Source organism: Ciconia boyciana, chromosome 22, assembly GCF_034638445.1.
Source record: "Ciconia boyciana chromosome 22, ASM3463844v1, whole genome shotgun sequence".
Lineage (NCBI taxonomy): Eukaryota > Metazoa > Chordata > Aves > Ciconiiformes > Ciconiidae > Ciconia > Ciconia boyciana.
In genome coordinates this window covers 2,522,627-2,536,461 of record NC_132955.1, presented here as the reverse complement: position 1 = coordinate 2,536,461, position 13,835 = coordinate 2,522,627, and the positions used below count along the sequence as shown (strand labels likewise).

Below are 13,835 nucleotides of genomic sequence, written 5' to 3'. Positions count from 1 at the left end.
AGTGTAAAATGAGAGGAGAAGTGAGCCCAAGGGGAGGATTTACCAGAGAACGTGCTTTTATCATTTTACGACCTGTTGATTTTACTTTTCTAACAATTACTCAGAAGTAGGAAGCAAGGAAAAAATAGAGCTGAGCCGAGATGAAAGGGAAGTGGGAGAACCAGGCTACTCGTTTGAAATGGAAGAGTTTAATAAATACGGGAAGGGCGGCTTCCTCCCACTCGCTGCCTCGAGCCCTGGCAAGGACCTTTCTTATCATTGCAGGAGCCACACAGATGAGACGGCGATTTCCAGCACCAAACTTGGACCTTTAAACCGTGCCAGGGAGCTCGGGAATTTGGTTTGCCTTTGGTTTCATTGGATGCAGTCCTAACCCACGGCCATCGCACCCATAGCAAATGGTGTTTGCAGGGGGGGTCTGTGCCCGTGGGGCCACCACGGTGCTTCCCGTCACCGAGGGATGTCACCGGCACGGTCTGGCAGTGTGGCGTGGGGGTGCAAGGGCGAGCGGTGCCGGGGAGCTTTTGCCGAGGAACCGACTGCCAAGGTGTCTCAATTCGTTTTTGAGATGAGACAAACCAGTGGCTAAATTGCAAATAGCAGTTAGGACTAATTACCTGCAAAATTTGTTTTTAAAGAGTGATGCTGGGTTTGAATGATGGAATAATGATCCCACTTAGCGCTTCGGTGGGGTTTTAGGCTTGCGAAGGCTGTGCAAATAGCAGCTAATGATGCTCTCCGCATCTCAACAGCCAGGTAAAGGTGGGCTGCCTGCTTTCTAGAGATATGCTGCCAAGAGCTTGGTTAAATATGCCTAAAATAAGCTGATTCCATTCCCCAAGACTTCTTGTTAGCTTCTTAGCTTGCTGTGGACATGAAAGCAAGACTAAAACCAGCCAAGGTGGCTCAGCTCACCAAGGTACCCCTCGCTGGCGCAGCCGGCTGCCCCCGGCCCCCAGCCTGTCCCAGCTGGGCAGGAGCGGGCAGGAACAGCCGTCGCGGGCAGGCTCAGGAGAGGGTTTAAGCTGTTCTGCTGCCCGGTCTGGGTGTGCAGATACAAACCTGTTTCCAGCACGGTGACTCAGAACTTGATTTCCATCAGTCATCTGCCAGTCCCCGTCGGATGCCTGCTCCTGCCTCCAGAGCCTGTTGCCTGCCCCGCTCTTACACCAGGTCTTTCTTAAAATCTCTCTTTGTCATGTCCGGTGCTTGGGACTGAGTATTTGGCTGCGGAAGGGGCTTTTTGCAGGGATGGTACCAGACTGGGAGAAATAAGTCCATTTGTAGTTAGGGAATAACTCCCACCAGTTTTCTTGGGATGACCACATCGGGCGCTGAATACTCTGAGTTCAGGAGGAGGCAGCAGAATGGCTCTGCCTGAGCTGGTATTCAATGACGAGGGAGAATGTGGCAGCATGTTCGTGTCAGGATTAGAGAAATGGAAAAATACCCATAGGGGAAGGTCCAGGGTGAAGCAGCTTGCTTGTGCACTCACCGTGCCCGCGCGTCAGCTGTGCTTCTCTATGGTCTGCAGAAGCATCCTCAGCATCTCAGATGCAGATCCTCAGCATCTAGGGTGGCTGCAGCTTCCCGTACCCCCCGTGAGCTCTGTGATCCCTCTTTATCCCGTGAGCTGGGCGTCTTCCCGAGGCGGTAACAGGCTGAGGCACGCCGAGAATGCTTGGCTGGTTTTATTCTTTCTCTGGGATTTGCTCACTCACCTTGTCCCCGGCGACAGGATGGCTCCTGTCTTTCTTACCCCTTACACGAGCAGCCTCACTGACTTCTTCTTTATATCTCTTTACTGGTCTTGCACCGGTTTTGGTTTGCACGAGGCCAGGAAGGACGAGCACAGCAAGTTTGGGCTGCGGATTTCGTCATGCCCCTCCTGCTCCCCTCCCAGGTGGATGCTGGCTGCCAGCATCCCTCTTCCCCACCCCCTCCTGTTCATTTTATACACAAATTGAGGTCTCAAGGGAAAGTTGTTCTTCATGTGAAACACAGCTCTACAGTTACAGGAGAGAAACCAAGTAACAATGAAAACCCTCAGGGAAATCATTTAATATTTCCAGCCTTCTCACATGGGTTCTTGACACTCGGGTCTGCGGAGGGGAAAAACTGATTTATGCCGTCAGTCATTAGACAATGTGGAGGTGAGGTCAGGCACGGGCATTCCTCATCTCTTCCCCAGCGCTCAGAGATCCCTTGGGCAAGGTGGAATCAAAGCATTTCAAATGGTAGAGGTCATGAGAGTGACACTGTAAGAGGTAAAAGAGCACAGCCTCCTGCCTCCTACAGAATGGCTGACACCTATATATCTTCATATTGCCATTGTTTCCGCTTGAAAAATTGCATGTCGTTTGTTTTACTTTTTCCTAACCCTCCTCTCTCCTTAAATCCTCTCGATTTTCCGCAGTGATCTATAGGAATCGTTTGTGTCAAGGCTGGCGATTATGTGGTACAGAATTTTTATAGGAATAAAAGGCCTAAGCCGTAAGATGGGCTTTAGCCAACAGGTGTCCGGTCTTTTTGCAGCCTTGCCGAGACCCTGTAAATTAAAATCACATCTGCCCTTTGGGAATTTTCCTGCACTGATTTGTGGATGCAGCGAGGGGCTCGGGTCGAGCAGCTCTCGGGCACGGTGTCACGATGCTGGATGGCAGAGCATGGCGGGGAGGTACCGCGGGATGCTGCAACATGATGGGTTTGGCCCCTCAAACCCAATGTCCCCCTCGGAGCCCAAGCAGACGTCCCAGTGGCCTGAGATGCTGCTGTGGGCACCGAGAGTTTGCATTTGCTGCTTGGGTCCCTTCTTCCTGGCGTTCCCGTCTCTGGCTGTTTCTCTGGTTCCCTTCATCCTCATCATTTGTTCCTGGCAGGAAAGTTCATGGATGAAAGATGTGGAGAGAGCCTGGTCTTGGAGGACACGGGAGGGCCCAGGCATGCTGTACTTGGTGTCTTCTGGGGGTGCCACAACTTTGTGACACCTCTGCAGAGCAGCTGAGCCCTTCCAGGTGCCCATCTGGGGAGAAAGGCCAAGAGGGATTTCTGGGGTTGGACCCAAACCACCGTGCTCACATCTGGACTGACGTCCTACCACAGTACAGGGTGGACATGACGACGGTCCAAAACTCCAGAGAAAATTCAAGACGGTGAAATATTTCCAGTGGGAAACTCCTTGGTAGGAAATTCGCTTCTGTTGGGAGTTGGGAGAAATGGATGTTCCAAATCCCTTGGATCTCTGTATTCGGTCCTGTTAGCTCCACAAGTGGGTCTCTAATGAAGCCGGAGAACGGCTGAGCAGCCCTCCTTCTGGCAGAAGGAGCAAACGTTGCTTAGCTGCACCCTGCGTCGATAACCACCGGTGCCTTCGCTCGGGGAGCGGCAGGGAGGAGAAGGGTTCCAGCTTGAGCACGCAGCGGCAGGGCTGCGTCTGCAGCCGGCTCCGAGGTCCCCGCTCTTCCACTGCTTTGCTTTTAGCTCACCCCAGAGGGAGAGGAGAAGCATCTCGAAAGCCCCCCTGAACGTGCAATGAGGGGACACGTGTGGCACCGGTCATCGTAGGGACCATCTCTTTGCTCGTACAGCTGTGGTGGGGTCCTGGCTCGAGGCTTGAGCTCCCGGGCGCTGCCCCACTGCAAGGACTGGGACGCGGGCAAGGGGGTCTCGTTTGTGCACTGTGGGAAAAGCACGTTTTCATTAAAGTCCTCGTTGGCAGCCCTGCAATAACGAACCCATCGGCGCAGTTAATGGATCAGATCTGCAGCTCCTGTTGAAGCCAGTGGTATTTTTATGCAAAGATCTCAGGATTGAGGCAGTAGTTAATAACTGGATGGTGGTGCCTGTTATTGCATCCCACGGCTCCCATCCCCGAAACCCCCTGGGACCCCTCCTGAAACCCGCTAAGGGACAACAAGGGACGAGGAGAGACGGTCCCACGCAGGGACCAGCCAGCCCCGCCGTGCTCCCCCATGCCAGGGGAAATTTCGATAAGGCTTCAGATGTCAGGCTTAGGTTTCCAAGGTGGTGGTGTAACATCAGCAAGAAGCAAATATTTGGCCAAGTGCACCCTGAGGTAAGCTGGTGTCCGGTGTAACCGCACAGCGTGCCCATATGTTATTACTTATCCATCAGCCTCTTTGAGTAACGACGTACAGGGCCAGGGCGAGGGTTGGCTTTTGTCAAAGCATATATTTCAGCGGCGTTTAAATAAACTCATCGAGCTGCACGTCTCGTGAACTTTCCTATTCCATCTGTCTGCGCCGAGCCACCCGTGGAAGGAAATGGATGAGGCCTTCAAACCTTCGCCAGTCCCCGGAAAATGAGCCAGTCCAGTTAACAATAAATGGTGGCCGGTTGGAGCACACATGAGCGGTCTAGTGAAGAAGAAAAGAAAGTTGAGCTTAATGAAGTCCCCGTGCCTGTGTCCCTGCGCGTGGACAGGAAAGGACGGGTGGTTTATAACTGTTTATTGGAGTTAATGGTAATAAATTCCTCACTTGTGATGCATTAACTTTAATGTTTTCATTACGTGATGATTTAGGTCTTCCCTTTTCACATTGTAAATCATGTTGTCCCGGTAGCACAGCAGGTCGAATGTCTGACATAATGTTATGTTTGGGGGAGAGAAATAACAGGGGAATGAGTTACACAGATTATATATTTATATATTTCATACATTACGCTTTTTTCTTTTTTTTTTTTAGAGGACTTTAAAAAATCGTGTCCTCGGGAAGCCTGTGGACGGGTGGACAGACAGACCCATCCGAGCAGGGATTTGCGAGATGCGGCTGCGAAGGGCCGGTTTCCATAGCAACTCCCCAAATCCACTTGGTGGATTTTTTTTTCCCTCCCTCTTTGCTGAGTGTGAGCCCTTGGCTAATGAGCTGTGCAAATAGATATTGAGATTTAGTGGTTTTTATTTTGCAATTATAGACTTAGTGATTTGGAAGGAAACTTTTGGGCCAAAGGCTCTGCCTCCTCTTTGAATTTTCTTTTCTGTTTTGTTTTTTTTTTTTCCTTTGGCAAAGTTGGTCTAACTTCAAACTTGCTGTTCAGTTTTCCAGACAGAATAAAAAAAAAACCACCAATAAAAGTTGGAGGCTTTTTTCCATCCTCTTGGGCTAAATCCCAGCCCAGTCTACAGTCAACCGTTTGCCATTGACCGTCTCTTCTCTTGTTTGCTTATCAATCATAAAACCACAGTCAGGGACTCCTCTGAAAAAACAATGAATCCAACACTAACGCGGCGTCTAACAAAGGTCCGTCTATACGTCCCCTATTTGTTTGTGTTCGGTCATTAATTGCGGTCCAGCGAGGACATTACGGGCAATGCAGTTAATTAGGCACCGTTCAACCCCAGGTGAGAATTGCGGTTTTCTTGAGCGACTTCCATGGATTTCGTGTTCGCTCCTGACTGTCAGCACTTGTCAAAAGCCTCCTCTATCGCCTGGGACCAGTTAATCTTGGTTTCTGCCTTCAATACTGGTCTGTACTGGCTGCTACAAGAGAGCATTTAGCAAGTCCCGACGGTTGCTCTGGGTTTAGCTGCGGTTTTTGGACGGGCTCTTTGGGTTGGGATGCCTTGTAGCATCCGAGGGCTCCTGAGCCTGAGGACCACGGATCCCGAAGCTGAACACAGGGATATTTCAGTTGATAATTTCCTCTCAATGATTTGTTGCCATTGATTTTTAACTGCCTCCTGCTTGCTGACTAGCTTTCAATCTAGGTAGTTATCCTGGGGTGGATGCCTACACTCTGAATTTTGCTTACTAGCCTCTTCTGAAAAGTCAAGCTGAAGCCCGAATAAATCTTTTCTGCTGTGCCTTGCCTTTTCTTCATCTACTTTCTTATTTTCCTGCTCAAAAACATGCAATAAAATTAGTCTGGCACAAGATCTATTTCATGTGATCCATGTTGACAATTGTTTAGTTCCCCATTTTCTTTGAAATAGTTGCTCATTTTGTTCCCGTCGTTATAAATGATCCCCAGCCGTTTCAAAGGCGCTGAAAGGTTCAGCAACGGTCCCGAGGCACGGAAGGAAGCGCGTCCGAGGGGCACCGAACGCCTGGGAGCCACCGAGGAGATGCGCTGTGACCTGGAGCAGGGGGATGAGGAGGCAGGGACCAGGGGGACCATGCTGATGGATGGTGGCTTGCTTCCCACGATGGCCTTTCTCCTGCTGCTCCTTTTGGTTGGGACATCAGTCCGTGCCCGTTGCTGGCTGCTTCGCCAGGCTGCAGCATTTGCGTGGCACTGAAAAGGTCCTGCCCGGCTGTGCTCGATGTATCCAGCCTCCATCAGACGGAGCCCGGAGCCATGGGGCCAAGCTCGCTCCCATCCTCCCACGGGGGACTGGCCTGTGGGGTAGATCTTGCCGGTAACTTTGATTAAGGGTACCTGGGAAGAGGGTTTGGGGGGGATCTGCCCCCGCATGGATCGTGATGTGAGAAAGTGGAGATGCTTTCAAGATCCTCTTGATCTTGGAAAAAGGTAATGGTTTAAATATGGGAAGCATTATTCTCCCATCAGAGGCCGAAAGAAGCATGGCTCACAAACAGCTCCTTGTTTCTGCATGTATGAAAGTTGTGTTTGAATAAACCCACAAATGCTGCTCGGCAGTGGCCATCAGTGCCGTTAGCCCCAGCAGCCACGTCCTGGACCCGTTTGCCGTGGCAGACCTTGGTGGTGGGTGAGCTTTCCAAAGGCTTTCAGCATTTCCCAAGTCCATCTCGCTTTGAAGCCGGTGGGAGGAGTTGTTTGTCTCTTTCTGATTGTTTTTTTTCTCATTAGCTTCAATGGAAAAAGAGCACAGCCACCACAGAGGGCTTTGGGAAATCACAGTTGATTGTGCTCTGGTTTGAAATGTATTTGGGTGTTCCCTGAGAAGTCCCCGGGAGCAGAATCTGCTCTTGGCACGTTTGAGCCTGGTGAATAAGCTGGAGGATGGGGAATTAGCTGTAACCGTCGTGCCTGCGTGCTCCATCCCTTTGAACAGTCGGTTGATGTGACAGCGTAGGCACCGACGTGGCCCTCGGGCATGTTTGGCTGCAGCTACTGTGATATTTTGTGCAGCTGGTGTGCATGACTCAGAGACCAAAGGGGCGAGAGCTGAAATCCAGAGGTCCTTGAGGACGTGGTGAGGACGTGGTGAGGACGGGGTGGAACAGTCACGGCGCTCGGCAGCCAAACTCCTAGAAACTTTGCCCAAAAGATGCTGTTTGGTCAGCAAAGCCAGAGGCTCGGTGGGTGACCTGGGTCCACCCCTGTGCCAGCCTGATGTAGGAGTGAAGATTTCGAGGCTGAGAGCATCCTTCGGCAGCACCTGAGGGATGCAAATCACGGTAAAGGTTGAGGTGCAGTAAAGAGGGGAAAGGAAAGAGCTGGTGTCTGCTCCTGCATCCGTGGGTGTGGGTCTCCCACTCCTGAAATGCTACAGCTTCATATCCTCTGCAAGAAAAGTGGTCTCCAGGATTACGGCACAGAGCTGTTCTCGGTGCCACCAACGTGCAGCCTTTCTGCGGGAGGCTCCAGGTAGAGCGATGTGGATCGTGGATTGGGAAATTCATCTGCGGAAAAATCCTTGGGGATGAGCAGCGTCCTCGGGAGCCAGGCTTGAGGGGCTGCAGAGGGTGGAGGAGAGGCCATGAGGGGTCTGAGGTGCTGGTGGCACTGGGAGGTGTCTGGGGAAGGTGGGGGGCTCACCGGGGCTCATCGGCACGTGGTGGTGGGGCGGTGCTGCTGGTACCAGCAAAGGGTGCAAAGGGTGGGCTGGGCGAGATGCCAGGGTGGAGGGGACCGCTGAGACCATCCAAACACAGCCGCAGCCCTGCCGCGCCGTGCCGGGGGCGACCGGAGAGGGGCCATGTGTCTGGGAGAGCACAGATGTGTCTCTCTCAGATGAATTTAAGGCCTTTTCTTTCTCTGTTTTTATAAATGGTGAATGGCCATTAGTGGTTGGAACAGATGACCAGGCAACGGGCTGGCTTTTCCATCACTTGGAGTCCTAGAAGACGTGGCGAGCTGTGGTTTACCTGCCAGCTGTGTGGTCCTGGGGCACAGGCATCTGGCAGAGGCTGTCTGGGCAAATAAACCCTCTGCCCGTAGAAACCTGGGAGCTTTCTGGGGCTGGGCTCCCACCTAGCCTCTCTGGATCTTCTGGGTGTCCATTAGGATGGTTTAAAGAAATAAAAAACCCCAGGGACTGTCTTTGCAGGTTAATTTAGCTATTTGCTGCTAGCAAAAGCCATCTGGATTGTTGTTAGGGGCAGGCTGGGGATGTGGGGAGGGACGGGGACACCCCACGTAGCCCCAGCCCCCCGTCTGCAGCCACGTCCCCGAGCGCCACGTCCCCCACACTCACCCACCTCGCACAGATTTAATCTGCCCGGCTCTGCGTTAGGAGAGCTGCATTAGAGAGGCTGCATGCAACACACAGGTTACAGCTGCCATCTTCGTGTCATATTCTGTAAAACTTAAAATTTCCAGAGCCCCGTGCAATCAAATCAGCCCTCGCAACCCCTCCTTAATTGTATTAGTTTGTCTGAGCAGCCACCGAGTATTTAAGAAGAAGGGAGTCTCCTTTCATTCTGATTTTCCTGCTGGGAAACTGAGGCACGGTGTCTCTTGCAGAGCAGGAGAGATTTGGGCTCCTGATGGTGTTTCAGAGGCGATGCTGCAGAGGTGCCTGGCCCCCGGGGAGCTGCCAGCCCAGCAGGTCCTGGGACCCAGGGCCACAAATAACCTGAAACATGAGATCTGCTTACGTGGAAAATTGATCTCAAATAGGGCAAAGCACAACTGAGAAGGCAGTGGCTATCCCGGGGGTTCTGCCTGCTTACAGGCAAGTGCCGAGAAATGGTGGCGAAGAGAGAAGATGCGGGGCTGGAAGAGGCTGTTGCCAGCTCCCATCGCATCCGTGCAGCTTCCCCATTTCGGTTGCTCTTTGTGGCTTTTGAAAGGTCCTTGCACTCCCCCAAATCTCTCTTGGCAACTGAGGAAAGAGCAGAAAGCGCATCCCGAGGAGGACCGGGATGGCCGGACACGTCCCTGCCTTGGCTCAAGCGACAGCAGCATCCTGCACGCCGGCGATTTCCGCAGCTGGTTTTCTTGGGGGAACGGGGGCAGAGGGAAGCCCCATGCTGATAATGTACTGAAAGTAAATGAAATTAAATAAGCGAAGCAGCACTCGCAGCTCCTGCCTTCCCCCCTGGGTAATTCAATTCAAGCGCTCGCGCTGATGGGATCTCGCCGGGGCTGCCTCTGTCACCCCGCTGGGGCCTGGATCTTAACGTCTAAATAAAAGTTTCACTCAAGCATTTTTTATGCTCCTGCCAGCAGGATCAGCGAGCTGGCGTTGGGCACATTAATGTAATATTCATACTCGCGGGGTCTCCCTGTGCATCCGGCAGCACCGTCCCATTTTCATAATTATAAATGTCCCATAAAATGACATTTAGATTTGCATTAGCAAAAGGGGTCAGGGCTTGTATTTGAGAAGACAGTGTGCCTTTTTACAAGTCAGATGCTTGGTGTTGCTAGAGAAAAGCCCGAGCATGTTCGTGCCGGGCAGGTGCTGGAGAGAAATGAGATTTCTCTGTGTGGGAAGGGGCTGCCTGGGTCCTCCAGGCATTGCAGAGGGGCAATCCCACAGCATCCCGGGCTTCCCCTAATCTGAGTCACCTCGGACAGCTTTGAACAAGCCGAGGATTTGGTCTTTGAAGGATCTGGTTTCCAGCCAACAGAGGAGAGAGATGCAGGGGAGCTTTTCCACCAACCCAAACTTTGCGTGTCTTTGTGTCTGCCATTCGCCCCGGGACCCATTTGCGGAGAATTTATAGCGAGCCCAGAGTTTGCAAACTATAAAACACAAAAATGAAAATAGCCCGTGAATGAAGGAGGTGACAGGGGGGATGGATTGGGCCGAGAGCTGGGTGTTAGTGAGACACGCTAAGAAAACAAGAGACGCTTTTGTGACCTGGGATTCTGGGAAGTTATTCATACTGAAAAGGCTGCCAAGGCTGGGCACTGGGGAGGTGATTAGTGGCATTTAGGCATTTTTTATTGTGCTTAGTACCAGTTATGATGGCAGGAGATGAGCAGAAGAGGAGGTGGAGACCTTCTCAGCAGCAATCCATGGCCTGGGGACGTCCTGGCCCCGCTGGTTTTGGGGATGAGATGTGGCTGTCACCTCGTGCAGTGAGTGCCAGAGCCCCTCGGTGGTCGCAGGGTCCGGCTGCCGGCCCGGGGCGAGGTGCCGTGGTCTGAGTTAGACCAGACATCGGACAAGGGGATCGTGTTTTCCAAGTCGGTAAACCTGACCAGATCCTGCCTGCTGCCAAAGGCTCCCAGGGACCCAGAGAGCCTTGGCTGGGGGTAAAGGGCTGAGCATCAGCCCCCGGAGCAGCACCAGCCTCAGCCCGCTGAGGACGGGTCTGTGTAGCCACGTGAATTGTGGTCCTGGTTTCCTTGAGGACTTCTGGGAGCCTGCAACCAGGACTGGGAATAGCTGGTGAGATTGTGATAGACCAGGATTTGCGCCTTCAGCCACTGATCTGCCTTCCCAAGCCTTCTGCAGAGAAAGGGGCTGAAAAAGTTGTGCTGAGGTGTTGTACGAATGGCAAATCCCAAGGTTTGGCTTTGCTTTTCTCTCTCTAGGATTGGAAGAGATCCCACCAAAGCCTGTTCAAGACACAGGGAACATTTTGAAGCAAGGATATCTGGAGAAGAGGTCTCGAGGTAGGGCCTGACAAGTACATCATAAGATAAGGTTTGGGGATGTCACCTCGGAATTACCAAGAATGCAAATTTTCAGATGAAGAACAAACAGGAAAATACATCTTTTCTGCAGATTTATCTGTAGGCGCATGCAGAATCTTTCAGGCTTTTCTTAGGCATCATACACACAGGGAGGGCACAGCCTTCATTTATTCTCTTTTGCAGATCATCAAACTGCACAAAGATTAAAACCCAGAAATTGAATTAAGCAGCAGCCCAGTCCTCTAAGGCAAGATGTGCCCTTCTAACGAGCAATACCTAATGAGGATAAAATCCCGGTGAAGACAAGGTAGTCCGTAGCATCACACACATTAGCAAGTTGAGATAAGGACTGTGAGTCAGCCTCAGGTTTATCTTGATTTTACTGACTCTTGTGAAAGCCACAAATTATTTCCTCATCACTCAGATTTTATCTTGATTTATTTACTGTATGACAGGTGGTATGAGGCAAGAACAGCCCCTTTTTCCTTATGGCCATCAGCTGAGCTGTATAACTGGCCCTGTGCATGTTGTAGCTTGCTCCAATTACAGAGTAAAAGACATTTGCTTAAACCTCAATTAGGGAGGTTTAACCCAAAGCTGTGTTCCTTCTCAGTTAGCAGGACTAAGGGTTACAGCAGCTTAGCTTAGCTCAGCTCAGTTTAGCCCAGCCCAGCCTGCCAGGGGAGCTGGGGAAGGCTTGCAGGGGCTCCAGCCTGGTAGCACAGGCTGGCTCTCCCTTGGTTGAGGTTTTGTATCTAAATTTGTTTGCCTGAATTTTGTGCCAGAAATCTGCAGGATTTTGTTGGGAAAAAATTCTTCTTTCCCCTAAATATTCATCTGAAGCATACAATGGAAGAAGAGAAATTAATATTTTTTACTCTTTTGCTGTCCTTTGCTTTCTAGAGCACAGCTTTTTTGCGTCAGAGTGGCAGAAGCGGTGGTGTGTCCTCAACAGAAGGACCTTTTACTACTACGCCAATGAGAAAAGTAAGTGGCAAGATATCTGCCTCCGGTCCCCAAACTGTGGGTGGTGGTGGAGGGCATGGAGAGGGCTGGAAAAGAGAATGGGAGAGCCCTTGCTGAAGGACAGGCTAATATCTGACAAGAGAAAAGCATAAACCATGGGAAGGTTGTAATTCCCTATCAAGGCATAACATGCAGGTTCTCCTAGAAAGGTAGATCTTGGCTTGTTTTTGCCTTTTTTTTTTTTTTTCCCCTCCCCCAAACACCTTTATAGGTATGCAACAAGAGAAGAGAGACAGAGGAACAGAGCTGTGTGTAAATAAAATGATGTACCAAGTTTTCCATTAGCCATCAGCTGGGCTTCAACCCCCTAAGTGACTGTATATAATCCATGTGTCAGCGTATATAAATATTTTGCAGTCATGCTCCATCAGGTACATGTAAACAGACAGCTAATATCTCCAACAGAGTTTGGCATGATTAGATATACGGCCTTCCTCTGTTCCACCCATCCAGAAACACGTCATGAAAACGGCTTACAAAATACACATGTACATCCTTGGCTTACAGGGACCAGTCTGCAGCTAGGACGGGATTAACCACCAGTGGGTCGGGGGGATGAAGCTGGGTCTTTGTCCTTCTTCCACATCCTTTGTCTGAGGATCTTGAGCACTTTTTGTTTCCAAACAAGCTTCCCAACTCCGCTCACCCTGTCAGGGTACGAGCCGCTCGGGCTTTCCCAGCGAGCTGCTAGCAGAGGTAGGTGTTGAAGCCAAGGGCTGATATTTGGTTGTTTCTGTGGGGGATGAGCAGTTGTCATCTTCCAAATGGTCTCCAGAAGACAACAGAGTAAAGCAAACCTGTTATCGATGGGCTGAAATCCTTATCTAGGGCTTGACCTCACCCCTGGAAGTTTTTTAAGTGTCTGCAAATCAAAAAAAGGTTAAGAGCAATTGCCTGAATCGTACTCCCACACCTCCTCAAGAAGATTCATAAGGAAATAATGAGCTGGGGTAAATAAAGACGCCTCAGATGACTGCCGTGAAGTTCCCTCTCTCCACCCTGGCTGACACGGCCGTGTGTGTGCATAGGCAAGATCTGTAGGCCAATTCTCAAAGGCCCCACTAAGTATTTCTTCCTGTACACCAGCAAGTTAATTCCTTACCAGCAGAATAATCATTGGTATCCTATTTCCCCAAGCACACAGTAGTCTCTGCTTCATTACGACCGGCTCATCTTATGCAACCTTCTGACCCTGGCAACCTTTCGCTGGCTGTTCGCAATCTCTTGAGGCTTAAAAGGGCATCCTCTTTACTGTGTCTTTATGAAGATTTTATAATATTCCCTTTGGATTTCCTGGGGGTGGGCGTGCTTATACAAAAGGGTTTTTTCTGACCATTTCCCATTTACAGGCGGGGTACCTCGGTTTCCCTATGTAGGCAACGGACATCTGCACCACCCAGCAGTACTGCGAGCTCGATAAAAAGATGCAAACTCCAGATTTAGCATTTTTTCTCTTCTTCCAGGCAAGCAACCTAAAGGCACCTTCTCTATTGAGCACTATAGTGCCCGGCTGGCTTTCCATCTCCGCAAAGACTCTCGAAAAAGATGCTGTTTCGAGTTAATCTGCCCTGGCAAACGCACCTACGAGGTAGGAACTGGGGGAAGAAATGGACCTTCTGTGCTGGTTTGAGCACTAAGCACAAAAGGACGTGTTCCCCGGTCTGGGGTGCAGGCTGGACCTGCAGGGTCAGGGAGGCTGTGAATCTCCAAACCCCCCCGCTAAAACAAACCAAGCAGCACTGCAGAAGGTGCTGATGCTTCTCCTTCTTGGCAGGTCATCTCAGCACGGACCTTCCCTTGGCCCAAGAGTGATCCTGGGCTCTCTTAACACTTGTGGGGCACAAGGATTAAGTGAGAACGTGGGTTAGAAGCAGTAGAGGATTGGGTTTGGAAAGCCCATTTTTAAATAAGCAGTTCAGAGCCAGGTTAAATTTAAAACTTCAATTTGTTGCGCATCCAGGGGGGACCCTAAAAACCGATGTAATGAAAAACCTGGCTCAATCCACAAAGTGTGCATGAGAGCCTTCCTGAGCTTCAGGGAGATTTGGGAG

General features: G+C 50.9%; 1 protein-coding gene across 1 annotated transcript in view; it reads left to right on the top strand.

Annotated features, from left to right (window-relative positions):
- Positions 1–13,835, top strand: part of SKAP1 (src kinase associated phosphoprotein 1) — a 158,498-nt gene that overhangs the window by 116,849 nt on the left and 27,814 nt on the right. Inside the window, exons 5-7 of the mRNA XM_072885904.1 lie at positions 10,657–10,737; positions 11,662–11,745; positions 13,248–13,372. Coding sequence (XP_072742005.1) covers positions 10,657–10,737; positions 11,662–11,745; positions 13,248–13,372 — 290 coding nt within the window. The remainder of the gene's footprint in view (positions 1–10,656; positions 10,738–11,661; positions 11,746–13,247; positions 13,373–13,835) is intronic.